Raw genomic sequence first — 21,100 nt, 5'->3', positions numbered from 1 at the left:
CGGGAGGACGCTGCTCTCCTCTCCCTGCATTTCACACTGCCTTCCCGGCATATCACTCTGCTGCTGGGGGGCAGGAACAACTACCTCTGCCCCCTGTAACTCAGCCTGCCGCTGGGGAGGGAGGACGCTGCTCTCCTCTCCCTGCACTTCACACTGCCTTCCCGGCATATCACTCTGCTGCTGGGGGGCAGGAACAACTACCTCTGCCCCCTGTAACTCAGCCTGCCGCTGGGGAGGGAGGACGCTGCTCTCCTCTCCCTGCACTTCACACTGCCGCTGGGGAATGGAGACTGGGCTCCCAATTCCCTGCAGGACCGGTGGAGAGACCTCGGTCCCACCTCCACTGGCCACCTGGGGTCCTTCCCAGTAAACCTCCACAATATCTGCCCAGCTTAATGGGTCTGGATCTGGGTCTGTCACCTTACCGTCCTGCTGAGCCTTCTCAATGGAGTGGAAGAGATCTCAGTAGTCCTGCTCCAGTTCCCACTCCAGGGTTGCTAGATGAGCCAGGTCTTGCTCTACCTCATGGGGGTCATCCCACTCATGCCTAGCCTCCCTCTCATAGAAAATGTCCTGAAGTCTGGACTGTGCAGGGCTCCCGAAGTCAGGCTCTGCAAAGGACTCCCATAACAAGCCAGGACCATCAAACGCCTCTCCCTCTGGCTTGTCATGTTCGGCTGTCCAGGGTATATACTGTGCCATATACCACCAAAGCGCCTGGTAGGCATCCTCCAGCCATAGCTCCTGCCATACCCGGTGCTCTAGATCCTTCACCCATTCCTCCAGGGGCTGCTCTCCCAGGAAGGGCATCCGCAGGGCCACTTGCTTCTGCAACCGCTGCTCTTCACTGGGGAGACTCTCACCCCGCTGGTATTGTACACTATCCAGGGCCTGGTACCAGATGCCTTTCCTTTATGCATCCCGGCCATCCAGGTCCTCCTCCTCGTATAACACTGCTGGTTCCATCCTGTTGCTTTTAGGGTCGCTGTACTGGGACATGCGTTGCCTTTAAATTGTAGAATCCAAAGAAATGGTGTCTCCTGTAGCTGTCCTTCTGGCTGTAGGAACGATCCCGCTGCTTGCCACCAATGTAACGGACCGTTTCAGCAGACAAGGGGTTAAAATCCGTTTAGGCGATATGCCCCTTTTCTTAGAGACAGGCACAGCTACTACAGGACACCAACCTCCCGAACTGGATACAAAATAGCACTCCAAACTGGAACCTCACGAATAGCTGCTAGCAGACGAACAGGAATCAGCTTACACTCCTGGCAATCAGCCTCTAACAGCATACAGCGGATCCCCCCAATAACGAGACAAGGCTCCGTGTTGAGGGTCAAGCAGTGGTCTGACTGTACTTCACGTACAGCCTCTTTTATTCATAAACCACAAACATAGTACTGCCCACAGGGGTTTGAAATACAACCAATCAGTAATTTATAACACATACAATGTAACTACAGCAACAAATCGTTCACGCCCCCAGAGGACCAGAATGAAGACTGTGACATAGGACAACATATCCCCACAATGCATCATGGTTCCCTCCTCTCTGTCCCGGAGACAACCGAGGAGCAATCCTATTATCTCTCAAGACAAAGAGAAGTCACCAATACACATGTGCAGACAATAGGACAGACATCACCCTTTAAACACACAATGGGACAATGGCACAATAGAAACACACCCAGCATTTTCCTCCCAAGCTGACAAGTTACACTTATTATAAATTGTTACAACTTTGTGAGTTTACATTGGCCATACATATAACTAACATCAATTTAAACAGTATAACTTGGGGACAAACCTATCCAAAATTCACTTGAATAGGTTCAGGGGTTTAAAAGTTAGTATATGGCCCATAATCCAGGGGCAAGAGGCCAGCAGCCAGGCCTCTCCAAAACCCAGTGGCGAGGTTGGTTTCGCCACACCGTACAAATGGCTATCGATTCTGGTCTTAAAGAGTTTGTTATAATCACGGATTCTAATTATATTCGCAGTAGCTTCGTTGAGTACTTCCCTGGATGGAAAAGGTCTAATATGGTAAGAAGTAACAATAAGTCTGTTAAGAATGGTAAAATGTTTTGTAAGACCGACGAGATGGTTACCACCCACGGTCTCACCATTTACTGGAAAAAGGTAAGAGGTCACTCAAAATCTCCAGGTATGGATAAGGAGGGGAATGATTTGGCAGATTCCCTTGCCAAACAAGCAGCCATTAATGGAGAAGTCTTGAACGTTGATGACCTCATGGGAACTGTCCAAGTGGATGCCATGACAAGAAGGCAAGCCCAAAAGGAAACCGAAGCCAATGTGGCGCAATGGAGCCAAGATTCCCCTAATGAGGATCTCATCACGAGTCAAAAGGGGGATCCAGTCATTGGTATGTTTTACAAACACATTGAAGATCCGCAGAATTGACCTATAACTATGGAAGACTGTGCAGGCAAAGAAGAGTTACGGATTTTGATGAAGGGTAAGTCCCAATTCTCGTTACAGGATGGATTGTTGGTAAGAACCTCGAAGAATGGTATCTCACAATGGGTGGTACCCGCGGCATACCGAGGTTTGATGCTACAACACGCCCATGACGCCCCAACGGCTGGTCATCGAGGTGAGAAGTTAACGTATGAATTGTTACGGGATTACGCTTATTGGCCACATATGTTGCAAGACGTTCGCATATATTGTCAAGGATGTTTAATCTGTCCTCAATTCCAGCCGCAAGCAACCACTCATCGGGCACCGCTGATGAAGAGGGGGATGTCCATGCCATGGTCAGACATCCAGATTGACTTCATTAGACCAGTAACAACTTCATCAAAAGGCAACAGATACATGTTAACCGTGACTTGTCTGTTCACAAAATGGGTGGAATGTTTGCCTTGCAGGACATGCAGTTCAAGTTTGTGCGCGCGTCTCTACTCATTAACCACGTGTTTTCCAGGTTTGGTCTCCCCCAACTCGTCGAGACCGATCGCAGAAGTCATTTCACTAGTGAGGTGATGACGAAGATATGGGAGATACTGGGGGTAAAAAGGAAGCTGCATATAGCTTATCGGCCAGCCTCTAGTGGTGGAGTAGAACGATACAACCAAACCATTGTCAATGTTCTGAAGGAATCTGTCAATGAATCCGGTAAGGACTGGGGTGTGAGGTTGCCTTTGGTTCTCATGGCCATCAGAGCCACTCCAAACGCGGCAACCAAACTTCCCCCCCCCCTCGAAATGATCACAGGCAGGAAGATGGTGTTACCCCAACATTTACTCTACCGGACGACAGACCACAATTTGATAAATGCTTCAACAGCTCATCAGTATATGGAGAATCTACGCAAGCACCTTCAGCATGCTTTTGCATTTGCCCAGAAGAATCTGGAGAAAGCAGCCGTGAGCGCCAAAACCTACTATGATCTGAAGACTACTCAAAAGGAATACCAGATTTCCGATGAGGTTTATCTCTATAACTTCGCCCGGGATCAGGTGAAGGAAAGAAAGTTCCTGCCTTCCTGGAAGGGACCCTATGTCGTCATTGACAAATTGTCACCTGTGGTCTACAAGATCTAAATTCCAAAGGGAGATTAATTTATAGAGAAGTGGGTGCATATTAATCAATTACGTGTTTGTCATCCTAGGTCACAACTTCGCCAAAATTGAAGGATTACCGGATGATGAAGAGTAAAGAGATATCAAGGTTCCAGCTAAAGACGGAAACCCAGGATTGGTATAGTATGAACATACAAATGTACTAACCTATCCTCGTGTATTTTCCTCTGCAACTAATTATCTCTTGACTCACTTTTGTATCGAGAACTTGCTCTGTCCAAGAAAAGAAACTATGCCAAATCAAAGATGTACGGAAGTATGAACGTGATAAAAAAAGTGGAGGATGTATGTACTTATATTTGTCATACAATATATGACAGGCGCAAGATGGCATCGAGGGTCCTAATCTTGGGGAAGGAGTTCCACACCGAGCCGATCGCTGTACCAGGCCCTTCATCTGGGATCATGCTGCAGGATACCGCGGGATTCATCTTGACGAATAAGAGGATTCTATCCCAAAAGATCTACGTCAGTTTGGATCCACGTGTCTTCATTGAAAGACAGAGCGTATTGACTTCCATACACAAGTCTATCATGATGAAGTACAAAGTGGGATGCAGGACTTAAGGGAAGGACGCATTCCCCTATAATTTGTTTCGTATGATATCATTCGTAAAATGCTACAAAAGGTCAGTGAAGAGAAAGTAGAGGACATCCAACTGAACGTAGCGTTCAACATGGGGATTGCCATGCAGAAGTAGAGGCTTCATTGTATCTCTTATCTGAACATGAATTCCACAGTGTGAGAATTGTCTAGATGTTCCTCAACGTATATACTCATGTATCCAAGTTTGTCCCTCAGCTATGAGACAAGGCCTCCAGATGTCAGAGGTGTGTAGTATTGAAGATGTCAGGCATGTATGAGTTAAGCCTTAATGGTATGATGCTTATAGCTTATACAACAGTGCCACCTAGGTATGAGCAGGTAACACTACACCAGTAGCAAAAGTGCATTCTGAGTGGTGTTATGATGTCACATTCCTTATCAATGTACACGCCTATCCAATAATGATTGGAAAGTTCCAAACTAGGAAGGTGTGCTCATCTGATAAGTTTTGGTTAAGAAACCACATACCAAAATGGAGGGCAACAAGGAGGGGACACCAAAAACCCCCCACCAAAAAAAAATAAAAAAAGAAAGAGAGGGAGATCTCTGGAGAAAGATTTTGGGATTAGGAGAAAAACCTTTGGAGAGCTGACTTCCCCTAGACTCTGCCTATCACCTACATCCTTGGGTAATGTATACTTTTATTTATATGTAGTATTGATCTAAATTAATTGGCTTGATATTTAGCCGGATACCTGCTTATTTGTAGACGTATAGTGTTAGTAATACATCAGTATCAACGGCATTCAGTGAAAATGCATATCCTGAATACAAGATCTGATATTGATAACAAGAGAGCTTCTCTGTTGGGAATCTTTATATTCCCTAGTTTGATATCAAGCTGATAATTTATAAGTTTTATTGCAATACTACCATTATCCAAGATTGGGCACAAGATTTGGCAGAGCATGGGCTCGTATCTGTCATTTTCTTGATTGAGTTTCTGTATATGATCAATTGATTTTATATCTCTCACAATTTTTTAAGCCGTATTACATAATATTCTTGTGTTGGTTGAGTAGTGTTTTGTTGGCACCATATAGTGGCGAATTCTGGGTGCTGCATATCATTGTATATTATTGAAATTTACGTTGATTAATTTTTGATTGTATTCTAAATTATTGTATAATAAATTATGTATATTTTGCATAGACGCTTGTACCCCGTTTTTTTTTACTGATTGCACAAAATAATCAGGTTCTTGATCGAACTCTTGGAGATGTTTATGTCCATCTCACGGATCAATATTATGAGATCCATTAGTTTTTTTTTTATATATATAAGGCATTTGGTCTTTCTATAACTCAACAATATACAGGGGTCTGGTGTGGTCAGCGGTGCGATATATGGGGGTCTAGCGTGGTCAGTGCTGTCATATACGGTGTCTGGTGTGGTCAGCGCTGTCATATACAGGGGTCTGGTGTGGTCAGCGCTGTCATACAGGGGTCTGGTGTGGTCAGTGCTGTCATATACGGTGTCTGGTGTGGTCAGCGCTGTCATATACAGGGGTCTGGTGTGGTCAGCGCTGTCATATACAGGGGTCTGGTGTGGTCAGCGCTGTCATACAGGGGTCTGGTGTGGTCAGCGCTGTCATACAGGGGTCTGGTGTGGTCAGCGCTGTCATATACAGGGGTCTGGTGTGGTCAGTGCTGTCATATACAGTGTCTGGTGTGGTCAGTGCTGTCATATACAGTGTCTGGTGTGGTCAGCGCTGTCATATACAGGGGTCTGGTGTGGTCAGCGCTGTCATATACAGGGGTCTGGTGTGGTCAGTGCTGTCATATACAGGGGTCTGGTGTGGTCAGCGCTGTCATATACAGGGGTCTGGTGTGGTCAGCGCTGTCATATACAGGGGTCTGGTGTGGTCAGCGCTGTCATACAGGGGTCTGGTGTGGTCAGTGCTGTCATATACGGTGTCTGGTGTGGTCAGCGCTGTCATATACGGTGTCTGGTGTGGTCAGCGCTGTCATATACGGTGTCTGGTGTGGTCAGCGCTGTCATATACGGTGTCTGGTGTGGTCAGCGCTGTCATATACGGTGTCTGGTGTGGTCAGTGCTGTCATATACAGTGTCTGGTGTGGTCAGTGCTGTCATATACAGTGTCTGGTGTGGTCAGCGGTGCGATATATGTGGGTCTAGCGTGGTCAGTGCTGTCATATACAGTGTCTGGTGTGGTTACTGCCGTCATATACAGGGGTCTGGTGGGTCACCGTGCATGCAGTTTGGTATTGTGTGGTCCGTACGTCACCTCATGGACATGCTGCATTTGGCGCTCCAGCAGGGCCTGGCGTCTCAGGAATCCATCCTTGGTGGTGCTTCTGGGTTTTGGGGCGCGGATGCGTGGCTGGGTTACAAAGTCGGGGAGATTCTCCTCCAGGTCCAGCAACCCTGAGCAGAATGAGATATCAGCAACAACACTGCAGATGATGGAACACATTACAGGAGTCCACTACTCCAGTCACAACTAGAGCTGCACTCACACTTCTGCAGGCAACCAGACACACCTGTGACCACTATAATGTCCTGCAGTCGGATACATGGCATTTTGGTACATGTAGTTGTCTCCATCATCATGCCTGATGTGTGCACTACACATAATACAATGTCATATAGCCTATGAGCAGAACTGGGAATACAGCTTTGGATGTGGCTGGAGTAGATATGATGTACCTCAGGATGCAGCTAGGCCACAGGAGGCTGATAATATAAGAATGTTATGTTCGCTGACCTTGGTAGGAGTTCAGGAAGGGGCTCTTCACCATAAACTGCTGCGAAAGCTTGTCCGGAAAGTAACCGATGCGAGAGAGCGGAGCGTACGTCTGGGAGGAGTAGTCCGTGTAGTCCCCGATCACATCACGTCTCTCCAGCGTCTTCTCTATGTTCCCCATCTGCTGGGACAACTTCCTGATGGCTGCAAAGAAGCAGATAGATATATATATATATATATATATATATATATATAATACAGGATGTTATATAATGGGGGGTTATATATGATACTGGATGTTATATAACGGGGGGTTATATATGATACTGGATGTTATATAACGGGGGGGGTTATATATGATACTGGATGTTATATAACGGGGGGGTAATATATGATACTGGATGTTATATAACGGGGGGTTATATATGATGCTGGATGTTATATAACGGGGGGTTATATATGATGCTGGATGTTATATAACGGGGGGTTATATATGATGCTGGATGTTATATAACGGGGGGTTATATATGATACTGGATGTTATATAACGGGGGGTTATATATGATACTGGATGTTATATAACGGGGGGTTATATATGATGCTGGATGTTATATAACGGGGGGTTATATATGATACTGGATGTTATATAACGGGGGGTTATATATGATACTGGATGTTATATAACGGGGGGTTATATATGATACTGGATGTTATATAACGGGGGGTTATATATGATACTGGATGTTATATAACGGGGGGTTATATATGATACTGGATGTTATATAACGGGGGGTTATATATGATGCTGGATGTTATATAACGGGGGGTTATATATGATACTGGATGTTATATAACGGGGGGTTATATATGATACTGGATGTTATATAACGGGGGAGTTATATATGATACTGGATGTTATATAACGGGGGGTTATATATGATACTGGATGTTATATAACGGGGGGGTAATATATGATACTGGATGTTATATAACGGGGGGTTATATATGATGCTGGATGTTATATAACGGGGGGTTATATATGATGCTGGATGTTATATAACGGGGGGTTATATATGATACTGGATGTTATATAACGGGGGGTAATATATGATACTGGATGTTATATAACGGGGGGTTATATATGATACTGGATGTTATATAACGGGGGGTTATATATGATACTGGATGTTATATAACGGGGGGTTATATATGATACTGGATGTTATATAACGGGGGGTTATATATGATACTGGATGTTATATAAGGGGGGGTTATATATGATACTGGATGTTATATAACGGGGGGTTATATATGATACTGGATGTTATATAACGGGGGGTTATATATGATACTGGATGTTATATAACGGGGGAGTTATATATGATACTGGATGTTATATAACGGGGGGTTATATATGATACTGGATGTTATATAACGGGGGGGTAATATATGATACTGGATGTTATATAACGGGGGGTTATATATGATGCTGGATGTTATATAACGGGGGGTTATATATGATGCTGGATGTTATATAACGGGGGGTTATATATGATACTGGATGTTATATAACGGGGGGTAATATATGATACTGGATGTTATATAACGGGGGGTTATATATGATACTGGATGTTATATAACGGGGGGTTATATATGATGCTGGATGTTATATAACGGGGGGTTATATATGATACTGGATGTTATATAACGGGGGGTTATATATGATACTGGATGTTATATAACGGGGGGTTATATATGATGCTGGATGTTATATAACGGGGGGTTATATATGATACTGGATGTTATATAACGGGGGGTTATATATGATACTGGATGTTATATAACGGGGGGTTATATATGATGCTGGATGTTATATAACGGGGGGTTATATATGATGCTGGATGTTATATAACGGGGGGTTATATATGATACAGGATGTTATATAACGGGGGGTTATATATGATACGGGATGTTATATAACGGGGGGTTATATATGATACTGGATGTTATATAACGGGGGGTTATATATGATGCTGGATGTTATATAACGGGGGGTTATATATGATACTGGATGTTATATAACGGGGGGTTATATATGATACGGGATGTTATATAACGGGGGGTTATATATGATACTGGATGTTATATAACGGGGGGTTATATATGATACTGGATGTTATATAACGGGGGAGTTATATATGATACTGGATGTTATATAATGGGGGGGTTATATATGATACGGGATGTTATATAACGGGGGGTTATATATGATACTGGATGTTATATAACGGGGGGGGTTATATATGATACTGGATGTTATATAACGGGGGGGTTATATATGATACTGGATGTTATATAACGGGGGAGTTATATATGATACTGGATGTTATATAATGGGGGGGTTATATATGATACTGGATGTTATATAACGGGGGAGTTATATATGATACTGGATGTTATATAACGGGGGAGTTATATATGATACTGGATGTTATATAACGGGGGGTTATATATGATACTGGATGTTATATAATGGTTTCTCATCCGTATCATTGGAGGACACAGTCTAGACCTTGGGTATAGCTGTAGCCACTAGGAGGCGACACTACGCACACACAGTGTTAGCTCCTCGGCTCAGCTATGTCCCTCCTGAGCTGATCCGCTTTAGCTTAGTGCCCGTAGGAGGCGACCTTCCTGCTGAATTTCTTTCCTGCGTTCCCACCCAGGAGACGGGGGTCCAGGGGGTCCCCAAGCCCGCTGCACGTTCCCGGTCTTTAGAAGGCAAGGAGGACCAGAGGTTCCTGTAAAACCTTTCGGGTCACCAGGTCCGGTCTCCGCCATAGTCCCCTCTGTTACCGGTGTAGCGCCATCCTCTCATTATTCGTCCGCCATATTTGTGCTCACCTCTGACGTGCTCTTTCCGGATACGCTCCGCGAGCTCCTCCTTGTCTCGCTGCAGTTTCGTCCACTTGGCGTCCAGTCTCTTCGTGTCCATTTCCTTCTGGGTTTCCTTCCGTTTCTGGAGAAGTTTCCTGAGCACCTCCAGCCGCGCCGCCTGTAACCTGAGATAAGGAGCGACAGCTAGGGGGGGGAGGGGCACCGCACAGGACTCCGCCCAGAGAGCGCGGCGGCCATGACGGACTTACTTCTCAATCTCCTGCTCCCTGAAGGCCCACTCCTTCCTCTCCTGCTCGTCCATCATCTTCCTCCTCTTCTCCAGCTGGGAGGAGTCGCTGAGTGGGGGCAGGGTGGCCTCCCAGGCTCGCTTCTCCCGCGCCCGCTCAATCATCTCCACCTCGGCCAGCCCAGCCGGGAGCCCGCGTCCTGGGGACCCGGTGACAGTGAGCAGAAGGGTTAGCGACACTGATACACTGCAACTAACCCTCAACTGTACCGAAGAAAGCTCCCATTCACTGACAGCAAGCAAAGATCTTGAAAATGGTGATGAACTGTCCAAAGAAGGGAACAGACATGAAGGCCCCGAGTCACTCACCCCATGTGAGGTTCGCCAGCATCAGGACCTCCGGCACGGACCCTGGCTGCACCACGAACTCTGGGCTGTAGGGGTCGGTCTGCGCCTCGCTGTCCCGGTAGTCAGTCTGGATGCCCACTGTGCGCACCAGGGGCGCGACCGCCCGCTGCGGCCGAGGGGTCTCCTCCGCCCTGCTATTACAATTCAGGTCAATACCACGAGGGTACAGATGCACAGCGGTGTGCAGTCATGGCCGCCGCTCCACTCACCTGTAGTCCGCCAGGAGCACGTTGGGCGCAGTCTGCTGAGCAAAGGGGATGAGCGGCCTAAAATACAAGAGGCGTCAACATCACATGACCGCGTTACTGCTGGCGGATGAGCCCACAAGCCCCGATCCACGCAGTGCCAGCTGTGAGGCTCTGCGGGCACAAGTACCTTTCAAAAAACTTGTATCTGTTCCTACCAGAGACGTCTCCGTTATCAGCGTGGGAGAAGGACGACAACGCCTGGGATCTAGAGCACGAGACAAAGGGTTAACAGTCATCAGTCTGTCTGAGCGGGCGACCTCAGAGGGCGGCATGTAACCAAGGCGACAATCCAGCACCCATCACAGCCAACCACTGCCCTCACCACATCATTATCTCTATGTCTGCACTGCCCCCTGCTGCTGATCCTCAGGTATTACACATCATTATCTCTATGTCTGCACCGCCCCCTGCTGCTGATCCTCAGGTATTACACATCATTATCTCTATGTCTGCACTGCCCCCTGCTGCTGATCCTCAGGTATTACACCTCATTATCTCTATGTCTGCACCGCCCCCTGCTGCTGATCCTCAGGTATTACACATCATTATCTCTGTCTGCACTGCCCCCTGCTGCTGATCCTCAGGTATTACACATCATTATCTCTATGTCTGCACTGCCCCCTGCTGCTGATCCTCAGGTATTACACATCATTATCTCTATGTCTGCACTGCCCCCTGCTGCTGATCCTCAGGTATTACACATCATTATCTCTATGTCTGCACTGCCCCCTGCTGCTGATCCTCAGGTATTACACATCATTATCTCTATGTCTGCACTGCCCCCTGCTGCTGATCCTCAGGTATTACACATCATTATCTATATGTCTGCACTGCCCCCTGCTGCTGATCCTCAGGTATTACACATCATTATCTATATGTCTGCACTGCCCCCTGCTGCTGATCCTCAGGTATCACACATCATTATCTCTATGTCTACACTGCCCCCTGCTGCTGATCCTCAGGTATTACACATCATTATCTCTATGTCTACACTGCCCCCTGCTGCTGATCCTCAGGTATTACACATCATTATCTCTATGTCTGTACTGCCCCCTGCTTCTGATCCTCAGGTATTACACATCATTATCTCTATGTCTACACTGCCCCCTGCTGCTGATCCTCAGGTATTACACATCATTATCTCTATGTCTGTACTGCCCCCTGCTGCTGATCCTCAGGATTACACATCATTATCTCTGTCTGCACTGCCCCCTGCTGCTGATCCTCAGGTATCACACATCATTATCTCTATGTCTGCACTGCCCCTTGCTGCTGATCCTCAGGTATTACACATCATTATCTCTATGTCTGTACTGCCCCCTGCTGCTGATCCTCAGGTATTACACATCATTATCTCTATGTCTGCACTGCCCCCTGCTGCTGATCCTCAGGTATTACACATCATTATCTCTATGTCTGCACCGCCCCCTGCTGCTGATCCTCAGGTATTACACATCATTATCTCTATGTCTGCACTGCCCCCTGCTGCTGATCCTCAGGTATTACCATATACATCATTATCTCTATGTCTGTACTGCCCCCTGCTGCTGATCCTCAGGTATTACACATCATTAGCTCTATGTCTGCACTGCCCCCTGCTGCTGATCCTCAGGTATTACACATCATTATCTCTATGTCTGCACTGCCCCCTGCTGCTCATCCTCAGGTATTACACATCATTATCTCTATGTCTGTACTGCCCCCTGCTGCTGATCCTCAGGTATTACACATCATTATCTCTATGTCTGCACCGCCCCCTGCTGCTGATCCTCAGGTATTACACATCATTATCTCTATGTCTGTACTGCCCCCTGCTGCTGATCCTCAGGTATTACACATCATTATCTCTATGTCTGCACTGCCCCCTGCTGCTGATCCTCAGGTATTACACATCATTATCTCTATGTCTGTACTGCCCCCTGCTGCTGATCCTCAGGTATTACACATCATTATCTCTATGTCTGCACTGCCCCCTGCTGCTGATCCTCAGGTATTACACATCATTATCTCTATGTCTGCACTGCCCCCTGTTGCTCATCCTCAGGTATTACACATCATTATCTCTATGTCTGCACTGCCCCCTGCTGCTGATCCTCAGGTATTACACATCATTATCTCTATGTCTGCACTGCCCCCTGCTGCTGATCCTCAGGTATTACACATCATTATCTCTATGTCTGCACCGCCCCCTGCTGCTGATCCTCAGGTATTACACATCATTATCTCTATGTCTGTACCGCCCCCTGCTGCTGATCCTCAGGTATTACACATCATTATCTCTATGTCTGCACCGCCCCCTGCTGCTGATCCTCAGGTATTACACATCATTATCTCTATGTCTGCACTGCCCCCTGCTGCTGATCCTCAGGTATCACACATCATTATCTCTATGTCTGCACTGCCCCCTGCTGCTGATCCTCAGGTATTACACATCATTATCTCTATGTCTGTACTGCCCCCTGCTGCTGATCCTCAGGTATTACACATCATTATCTCTATGTCTGCACCGCCCCCTGCTGCTGATCCTCAGGTATTACCATATACATCATTATCTCTATGTCTGCACTGCCCCCTGCTGCTGATCCTCAGGTATTACACATCATTAGCTCTATGTCTGCACTGCCCCCTGCTGCTGATCCTCAGGTATTACACATAATTATCTCTATGTCTACACCGCCCCCTGCTGCTGATCCTCAGGTATTACACATCATTATCTCTATGTCTGCACTGCCCCCTGCTGCTGATCCTCAGGTATTACACATCATTATCTCTATGTCTGTACTGCCCCCTGCTGCTGATCCTCAGGTATTACACATCATTATCTCTATGTCTGTACTGCCCCCTGCTGCTGATCCTCAGGTATTACACATCATTATCTCTATGTCTGCACTGCCCCCTGCTGCTCATCCTCAGGTATTACACATCATTATCTCTATGTCTGTACTGCCCCCTGCTGCTGATCCTCAGGTATTACACATCATTATCTCTATGTCTGCACTGCCCCCTGCTGCTGATCCTCAGGTATTACACCTCATTCTATGTCTGCACCGCCCCCTGCTGCTGATCCTCAGGTATTACACCTCATTCTATGTCTGCACTGCCCCCTGCTGCTGATTTTCAGGTATTACACCTCATTCTATGTCTGCACCGCCCCCTGCTGCTGATCCTCAGGTATCACATATCATTCTCTCTATGTCTGCACTGCCCCCTGCTGCTCATCCTCAGGTATTACACATCATTATCTCTATGTCTGCACTGCCCCTTGCTGCTGATCCTCAGGTATTACACATCATTATCTGCTGCTGATCCTCAGGTATTACACACCATTATCTCTATGTCTGCACTGCCCCCTGCTGCTGATCCTCGGTATTATACATCATTATCTCTATGTCTGCACTGCCCCCTGCTGCTGATTCTCAGGTATTACACCTCATTCTATGTCTGCACCGCCCCCTGCTGCTGATCCTCAGGTATTACACCTCATTCTATGTCTGCACTGCCCCCTGCTGCTGATTTTCAGGTATTACACCTCATTCTATGTCTGCACCGCCCCCTGCTGCTGATCCTCAGGTATCACATATCATTCTCTCTATGTCTGCACTGCCCCCTGCTGCTCATCCTCAGGTATTACACATCATTATCTCTATGTCTGCACTGCCCCCTGCTGCTGATCCTCAGGTATTACACATCATTATCTGCTGCTGATCCTCGGTATTATACATCATTATCTCTATGTCTGCACCGCCCCCTGCTGCTGATCCTCAGGTATGACTTACACATTCAGCCGGCGCAGGGCGTTCAGTCTCTGCTCCTCCCGTCCCCTCCACTGTCGATTGATGAATTGGGGGACGGGGTCTCTGAGCTGCAGGCGCAGGGTGAAGGGCGGCTGATGCACCAAGTCACTGAACATTGTGGGGAACTCTGGAACTTTTTCCTTAGAGGAAAAGAGAAATAAAGTGACGTCATGTCCGTAGAGACCCCTAAAGACAGACACTGGGGTCCGGTGAAGGCCGCACGAAGCTGAGGGGGGGGGGGGGTGCACACATCAGCTCCGGCCTGTGGACAAGATTGGGACACTGTCTGATGCCTGCCCCCCAATACTGTGCGGCATCCCCCCAATGTACAGGATTTGCAGGGGCATTGACTTCAGTGACATCATCAGGACTGATCTGCGGCACTGCAGACTATCTCACAAGGCCAGTAAATTCCACTCATCCAGAAGGCTCCGGATTACCAGACATGGCAGACACTGAGCCCAGCAGAGTCTGGACTATCAGCTTCCTGCTAATCCGGCAACAGGGGTACGGGGCTCCCGTGTCACCCCATCAGCGCCCCGACTATAGGGTGACCGTGGAGCGCCGCGTGCGTCCTATCAGGGGGGCCTGCGGGATCAAGTCCCCGAGAGCAAAAAAAGTCAAATTATAAAAAATACACAGAATTAATATCACTGCGCCCGTAACCAACGGCGCTAGAAAAGGAACACCGTAAAAAAGGAAAGCCTCAGCATGGCGGCTTCTGATCAAAGGGATAGAAAGTGATCAAAAAGTCACATGTTCCCGAAATGGCACCAAAGAGAATGTGACAACATGGCGACACTAACGTCCCACAGTCAATGTCTTCTGCTGCGGCCGCGGTAACGTCCCCCCAACGCTCGCTCGTACTCACCACCCGGTCATGTGACACGTGCGCTCTGATCGCGGTCTGAGCATGGTCCTTCTGACTGGATAACGTGTACAAAGGATCTGAGGAGAGAAACCGCGACGAGCGTCACAACGGGGAGAACGCCTGGGGTGTCAGGTATTATGCTGTATACAGGGTCTGGGGTGTCAGGTATTGTGCTGTATACAGGGCCTGGGGTGTCAGGTATTATGCTGTATACAGGGTCTGGGGTGTCAGGTATTGTGCTGTATACAGGGTCTGGGGTGTCAGGTATTGTGCTGTATACAGGGTCTGGGGTGTCAGGTATTGTGCTGTATACAGGGTCTGGGGTGTCAGGTATTGTGCTGTATACAGGGTCTGGGGTGTCAGGTATTATGCTGTATACAGGGTCTGGGGTGTCAGGTTATATGCTGTATACAGGGTCTGGGGTGTCAGGTATTGTGCTGTATACAGGGTCTGGGGTGTCAGGTTATATGGCGTATACAGGGTCTGGGGTGTCAGGTATTGTGCTGTATACAGGGTCTGGGGTGTCAGGTATTATGCTGTATACAGGGTCTGGGGTGTCAGGTATTGTGCTGTATACAGGGTCTGGGGTGTCAGGTATTGTGCTGTATACAGGGTCTGGGGTGTCAGGTATTGTGCTGTATACAGGGTCTGGGGTGTCAGGTTATATGCTGTATACAGGGTCTGGGGTGTCAGGTATTGTGCTGTATACAGGGTCTGGGGTGTCAGGTATTGTGCTGTATACAGGGTCTGGGGCGTCAGGTATTATGCTGTATACGGGGTCTGGGGTGTCAGGTATTGTTCTGTATACAGGGTCTGGGGTGTCAGGTATTGTGCTGTATACAGGGTCTGGGGTGTCAGGTATTGTGCTGTATACAGGGTCTGGGGTGTCAGGTATTGTGCTGTATACAGGGTCTGGGGTGTCAGGTATTGTGCTGTATACAGGGTCTGGGGTGTCAGGTATTGTGCTGTATACAGGGTCTGGGGTGTCAGGTATTGTTCTGTATACAGGGTCTGGGGTGTCAGGTATTGTGCTGTATACAGGGTCTGGGGTGTCAGGTTATATGGCGTATACAGGGTCTGGGGTGTCAGGTATTATGCTGTATACAGGGTCTGGGGTGTCAGGTTATATGGCGTTTACAGGGTCTGGGGTGTCAGGTATTGTGCTGTATACAGGGTCTGGGGTGTCAGGTTATATGGCGTATACAGGGTCTGGGGTGTCAGGTATTATGCTGTATACAGGGTCTGGGGTGTCAGGTATTATGCTGTATACAGGGTCTGGGGTGTCAGGTATTGTGCTGTATACAGGGTCTGGGGTGTCAGGTATTGTGCTGTATACAGGGTCTGGGGTGTCAGGTATTATGCTGTATACAGGGTCTGGGGTGCGGGTGTAATAATACGCTGTACCGTAGAGAAAGTCGTAGCTGCGGCTGGCCCGGTATCGTGCTCCGGGGCCCGGCGGCACTTGGGTCAGGGTCCGGCTCATGGTGCTGCTGAGGCGCTCAGGCCGCTGCGGGATCTGTGTAAACAGTCACCATGGAGACCGAAGGTGGCGGACTGCGTTGCCAGAGAGACAGTAGTCACGTGTCAGCGAGATTGACTTCATCTCCCGGCATCCTCCACGTAGTAGTGTGCGCCTGCGCAGTGCAGCGCTGTCCTGAGAGGTGAGCGGGGTCACGTGTAGTGCTGCCTCTAGTACAGGCTCCGCCCCTCCGTATAGCTGTTACAGGCACTTATAGGTTGTCTGCTGCTATATCTTATACTCTACTCACATCTAGAGCTGCAGTCACATCATGGCTGCTATATCTTATACTCCAGTCACATCCAGAGCTGCAGTCACAATACTGCTGCTATATCTTATACTCTACTCACATCCAGAGCTGCAGTCACAATACTGCTGCTATATCTTATACTCTACTCACATCCAGAGCTGCAGTCACATTATGACTGCTATATCTTGTACTCCAGTCACATCCAGGGCTGCATTCACAATACTGCTGCTATATCCTATACTCCAGTCACATCCAGAGCTGCGCTAATACTGCTGCTATATCCTATACTCCAGTCACATCCAGAGCTGCGTTAACAATACTGCTAGATATATTTTATACTCCAGTCACATTCAGAACTGCATTCACAATACTGCTTCTATACTTTATACTCCAGTCACATCCAGAGCTGCATTCACAGTACTGATGTTATATTTTATACTCCAGTCACATCCAGAGCTGCATTCCCAATACTGCTGTTATATTTTATACTCCAGTCACATCCAGAGCTGCATTCCCAATACTGCTGTTATATTTTATACTCCAGTCACATCCAGAGCTGCATTCACAGTACTGCTGTTATATTTTATACTCCAGTCACATCCAGAGCTGTATTCGTATTTTATGCTCTGGAAAAAGGAAAATGTCTGGCACAGGAAATAAAATTTTGATGCTTTATTGAAGAAATGATTAAATTCCTTCTCCACAGACACCGTGTGTATAACGGCCGGTCGCGGTGTGTGTTGTAGTCGGGCGCGCTGTGGACGAGTCACGGGTGTTACCCCAATTAACCCTTGTGTGGCATAGTCCAAGCATGCATCCTAAGATCCAGTTCGAGAGTTGTGGCCCAGCTGGGGATCCCACACCCAGCCCTGAACGACTCCTTCAATGTTAGACCTGCAGCACGATCGCCCCAAGGACGACCAAAGCTCCGAAAAGTATCGGCGATGTGACAAAACCAAATATATGTCATATCACCGATGTTTTTCTGGATTGTATGCACACAAGCGGAGCAGGTCCGAGTATAATGCAGCTGGCGCTGGGGTAGGTTCAGCAACCTCACTATATTTTATGCTCCAGTCACATCCAGAGCTGCATTCACAATACTGCTGTTATATTTTATACTCTACTCTCATCCAGAGCTGTATTCACAATACTGCTGCTATATCATATACACCACACACATCGAGAGCTGTATTCACAATACTGCTGCTATATCATATATACCACACACATCCAGAGCTGTGTTCACAATACTGCTGCTATATCATATACACCACACACATCCAGAGCTGTATTCACAATACAGGTGTTATATCTTGTACTCCAGTCACATCCAGACCTGATGGTGTCCAGTTCTTCACATTTGTCTCATGTTGTGTCCCCCGCAGCACTGATGAGGAGGAGGAGGAGGAGCGCGGCGCTCTCACCAGGGATCACAGGCAGCGGATCAGGGGCCCCGGCTGCAATGGTGGCTCCTGGACAACTGGTAAGAATCCCGAGATCAAGTTTATAGACTTTAAATACACTCGTACTAACAGTATGTGATGACCTGGACATTGCAGGTGCCTACAGTCACATCCAGAGCTGCATTCACAATTCTGTCTATAGTCACACCCAGAGCTGCATTCACAATTCTGTCTACAGTCACATCCAGAGCTGCATTCACAATTCTGTCTACAGTCACATCCAGAGCTGCATTCACAATTCTGTCTACAGTCACATCCAGAGCTGCATTCACAATTGTGTCTATAGTCACACTTAGAGCTGCATTCACAATACTGCCTACAGTCGCATCTAGAGCTGCATTCACAATTCTGTCTATAGTCACACCCAGAGCTGCATTCACAATTCTGCCTACAGTCGCATCTAGAGCTGCATTCACAATTCTGTCTACAGTCACAGCTAGAGCTGCATTCACAATTCTGCCTACAGTCACATCCAGAGCCGCATTCACAATTCTGTCTACAGTCACATCCAGAGCTGCATTCACAATTCTGCCTACAGTCACATCTAGAGCTGCATTCACAATTCTGTCTACAGTCACATCCAAAGCTGCATTTACAATTCTGTGTACAGTCACATCCAGAGCTGCAGTCACAATTCTGTCTACAGTCACATCCAAAGCTGCATTTACAATTCTGTGTACAGTCACATCCAGAGCTGCATTCACAATTCTGTCTACAGTCACATCTAGAGCTGCATTCACAATTCTGTCTACAGTCACACCCAGAGCTGCATTCACAATTCTGTCTACAGTCACATCCAGAGCTGCATTTACAATTCTGCCTACAGTCACATCCAGAGCTGCATTCACAGTTCTGTATACAGTCACATCCAGAGCTGCATTCACAATTCTGCCTACAGTCACATCCAGAGCTGCATTTACAATTCTGCCTACAGTCACATCCAGAGCTGCATTCACAATTCTGTCTACATTCACATCCAGAGCTGCATTCACAATTCTGTCTACAGTCGCATCTAGAGCTGCATTCACAATTCTGTGTACAGTCACATCCAGAGCTGCATTCCCAATTCTGTCTACAGTCGCATCCAGAGCTGCATTCACAATTCTGTGTACAGTCACATCCAGAGCTGCATTCACAATTCTGCGTACATCTAAAGTTGCATTCACCACTCTGTATAACACTCCAGTCACATCCGGAGCAGCATTCACATTTGTCTTATACCTCACTCACATCCGAAGCTGCACCGACCATCGTGCTGTCACCTCATCCATGTTCTGGGGTGCTGTATTGTGGGGGATCCTGTGTTAACCCCTCACCTCCCTCAGGGCAGCAGGACGCCGCCCCTCTGAGCCCACAGGATCCTCTGCACCAGTGATCTGTACCCTGCTGCAGTTATCAGACTATTGGACTACAACTCCCAGCATGCTCTGTCAGCACCTTCCTTGGCCCGCTGGGGCTTGTAGTTGTACGGCAGTTCCCCCCGCCCGCAGGTCTCACCTGGCTGCCGCCCTCTCACCAGGCACCTGCCCCCGCCTCGCTCTTTGCTGTGTCCCTCGGGGGCCCCGTGAATTATTTATTGCTCAGTGTAAATAAACCCGAGGCGGCGCTGGCGGCAGTGATACATCCGCGCCCGCTGCTCCGGAGACCACCATGTGCCCCACCTCAGGTGAGTGTCCGCCCGCGTACTGAGCCTTCACCGCCTGCGCCAAAGATTCCTGCTCATGGTCCGCCATTAATCTTGCATCATCACCGCACCCCTTACAGTTGTACCGCACACCAGACCCTGTGCCCGCCATCACTGCCATCTGCGGTCTCCGCCTCCTCCATCTGGCGTGAGCGGGGGATGTTGTGCCAGTCTAACCCTGTTTTGGTTTCGCCAGTCTTGTGATGGGATCACTGCCAAATGATCTCCTTTAATGGTTTGCAAAAGTTAGTGCCCCCCAGGAGGCGGCTGCCATGGTGCCCAGGGCGGCCGATGAAAAGTCTCTGTTTCCGTCTGTCATCGGCCGCGCAGTGACGGTATCAGGTGAATCGCTCGCTTTCTGTGCCGCGGTGGCATATGCTTCACTCAATCCAAGAGCTTACATTCTAATTTCTGCTGCTGATTTTGCCTTCAGATGTAAACATCCAGCGGTTATGCTTACTCCATTAGCTGTGGGCACCGTGCCCAGCTGGCATCAAGTCAGGGAAGTCTCATTGCTGGCGGGGGTGTGGCAGAGCGGAGGCCTCCTGGGAAATGGTATAATGGTATCCATTATCAGGGGAGGCTCTGACTGTGCCAGGCACATGAAGAGATACGATCGGAGGGGCCGGGCATATGAGGGGGTACGATTGGGGGTGTCGGGCACATGAAGAGATACGATCAGAGGTGCCGAGCACATGAGGGGGTGCGATTGGGGGTGCCGGGCACATGAGGGGGTACGATCGGAGGTGCCGGGCACATGAGGGGGTACGATCGGAGGTGCTGGGGACATGAGGGGGTACGATCGGAGGTGCTGGGG

At 48.1% G+C, this 21,100-nt stretch overlaps 1 protein-coding gene across 14 annotated transcripts in view; it reads right to left on the bottom strand.

The window, feature by feature from the left end:
* Positions 1 to 20,707, bottom strand: part of CFAP91 (cilia and flagella associated protein 91) — a 35,233-nt gene extending 14,526 nt beyond the window's left edge. For 2 of the 14 annotated variants that reach the window (XM_040422805.1, XM_040422806.1), the window contains exons 1-10: positions 16,769 to 16,877; positions 15,365 to 15,441; positions 14,476 to 14,633; positions 10,827 to 10,904; positions 10,661 to 10,717; positions 10,413 to 10,585; positions 10,066 to 10,243; positions 9,824 to 9,981; positions 6,941 to 7,123; positions 6,461 to 6,600 (exon numbers count right to left, since the gene is read on the bottom strand). In XM_040422805.1, the coding sequence (XP_040278739.1) occupies positions 6,461 to 6,600; positions 6,941 to 7,123; positions 9,824 to 9,981; positions 10,066 to 10,243; positions 10,413 to 10,585; positions 10,661 to 10,717; positions 10,827 to 10,904; positions 14,476 to 14,633; positions 15,365 to 15,441; positions 16,769 to 16,847 (1,281 nt within the window). In that variant the 5' untranslated portion in view covers positions 16,848 to 16,877. Of the gene's footprint in view, positions 1 to 6,460; positions 6,601 to 6,940; positions 7,124 to 9,823; positions 9,982 to 10,065; positions 10,244 to 10,412; positions 10,586 to 10,660; positions 10,718 to 10,826; positions 10,905 to 14,475; positions 14,634 to 15,364; positions 15,442 to 16,768; positions 16,878 to 18,472; positions 18,617 to 19,820; positions 20,049 to 20,096 lie in introns of those variants that run through there. The other 12 variants (XM_040422809.1, XM_040422811.1, XM_040422813.1 and 9 more) reach the window with 12 other exon arrangements.
* Positions 20,708 to 21,100: the final 393 nt, after the last annotated feature.

The sequence above is a fragment of the Bufo bufo genome, chromosome 3 (genome assembly GCF_905171765.1).
Source record: "Bufo bufo chromosome 3, aBufBuf1.1, whole genome shotgun sequence".
NCBI classification, from domain to species: domain Eukaryota; kingdom Metazoa; phylum Chordata; class Amphibia; order Anura; family Bufonidae; genus Bufo; species Bufo bufo.
The sequence above is the reverse complement of the archived record's forward strand: the minus strand, read 5'-3'. Positions and strand labels throughout refer to the sequence as shown.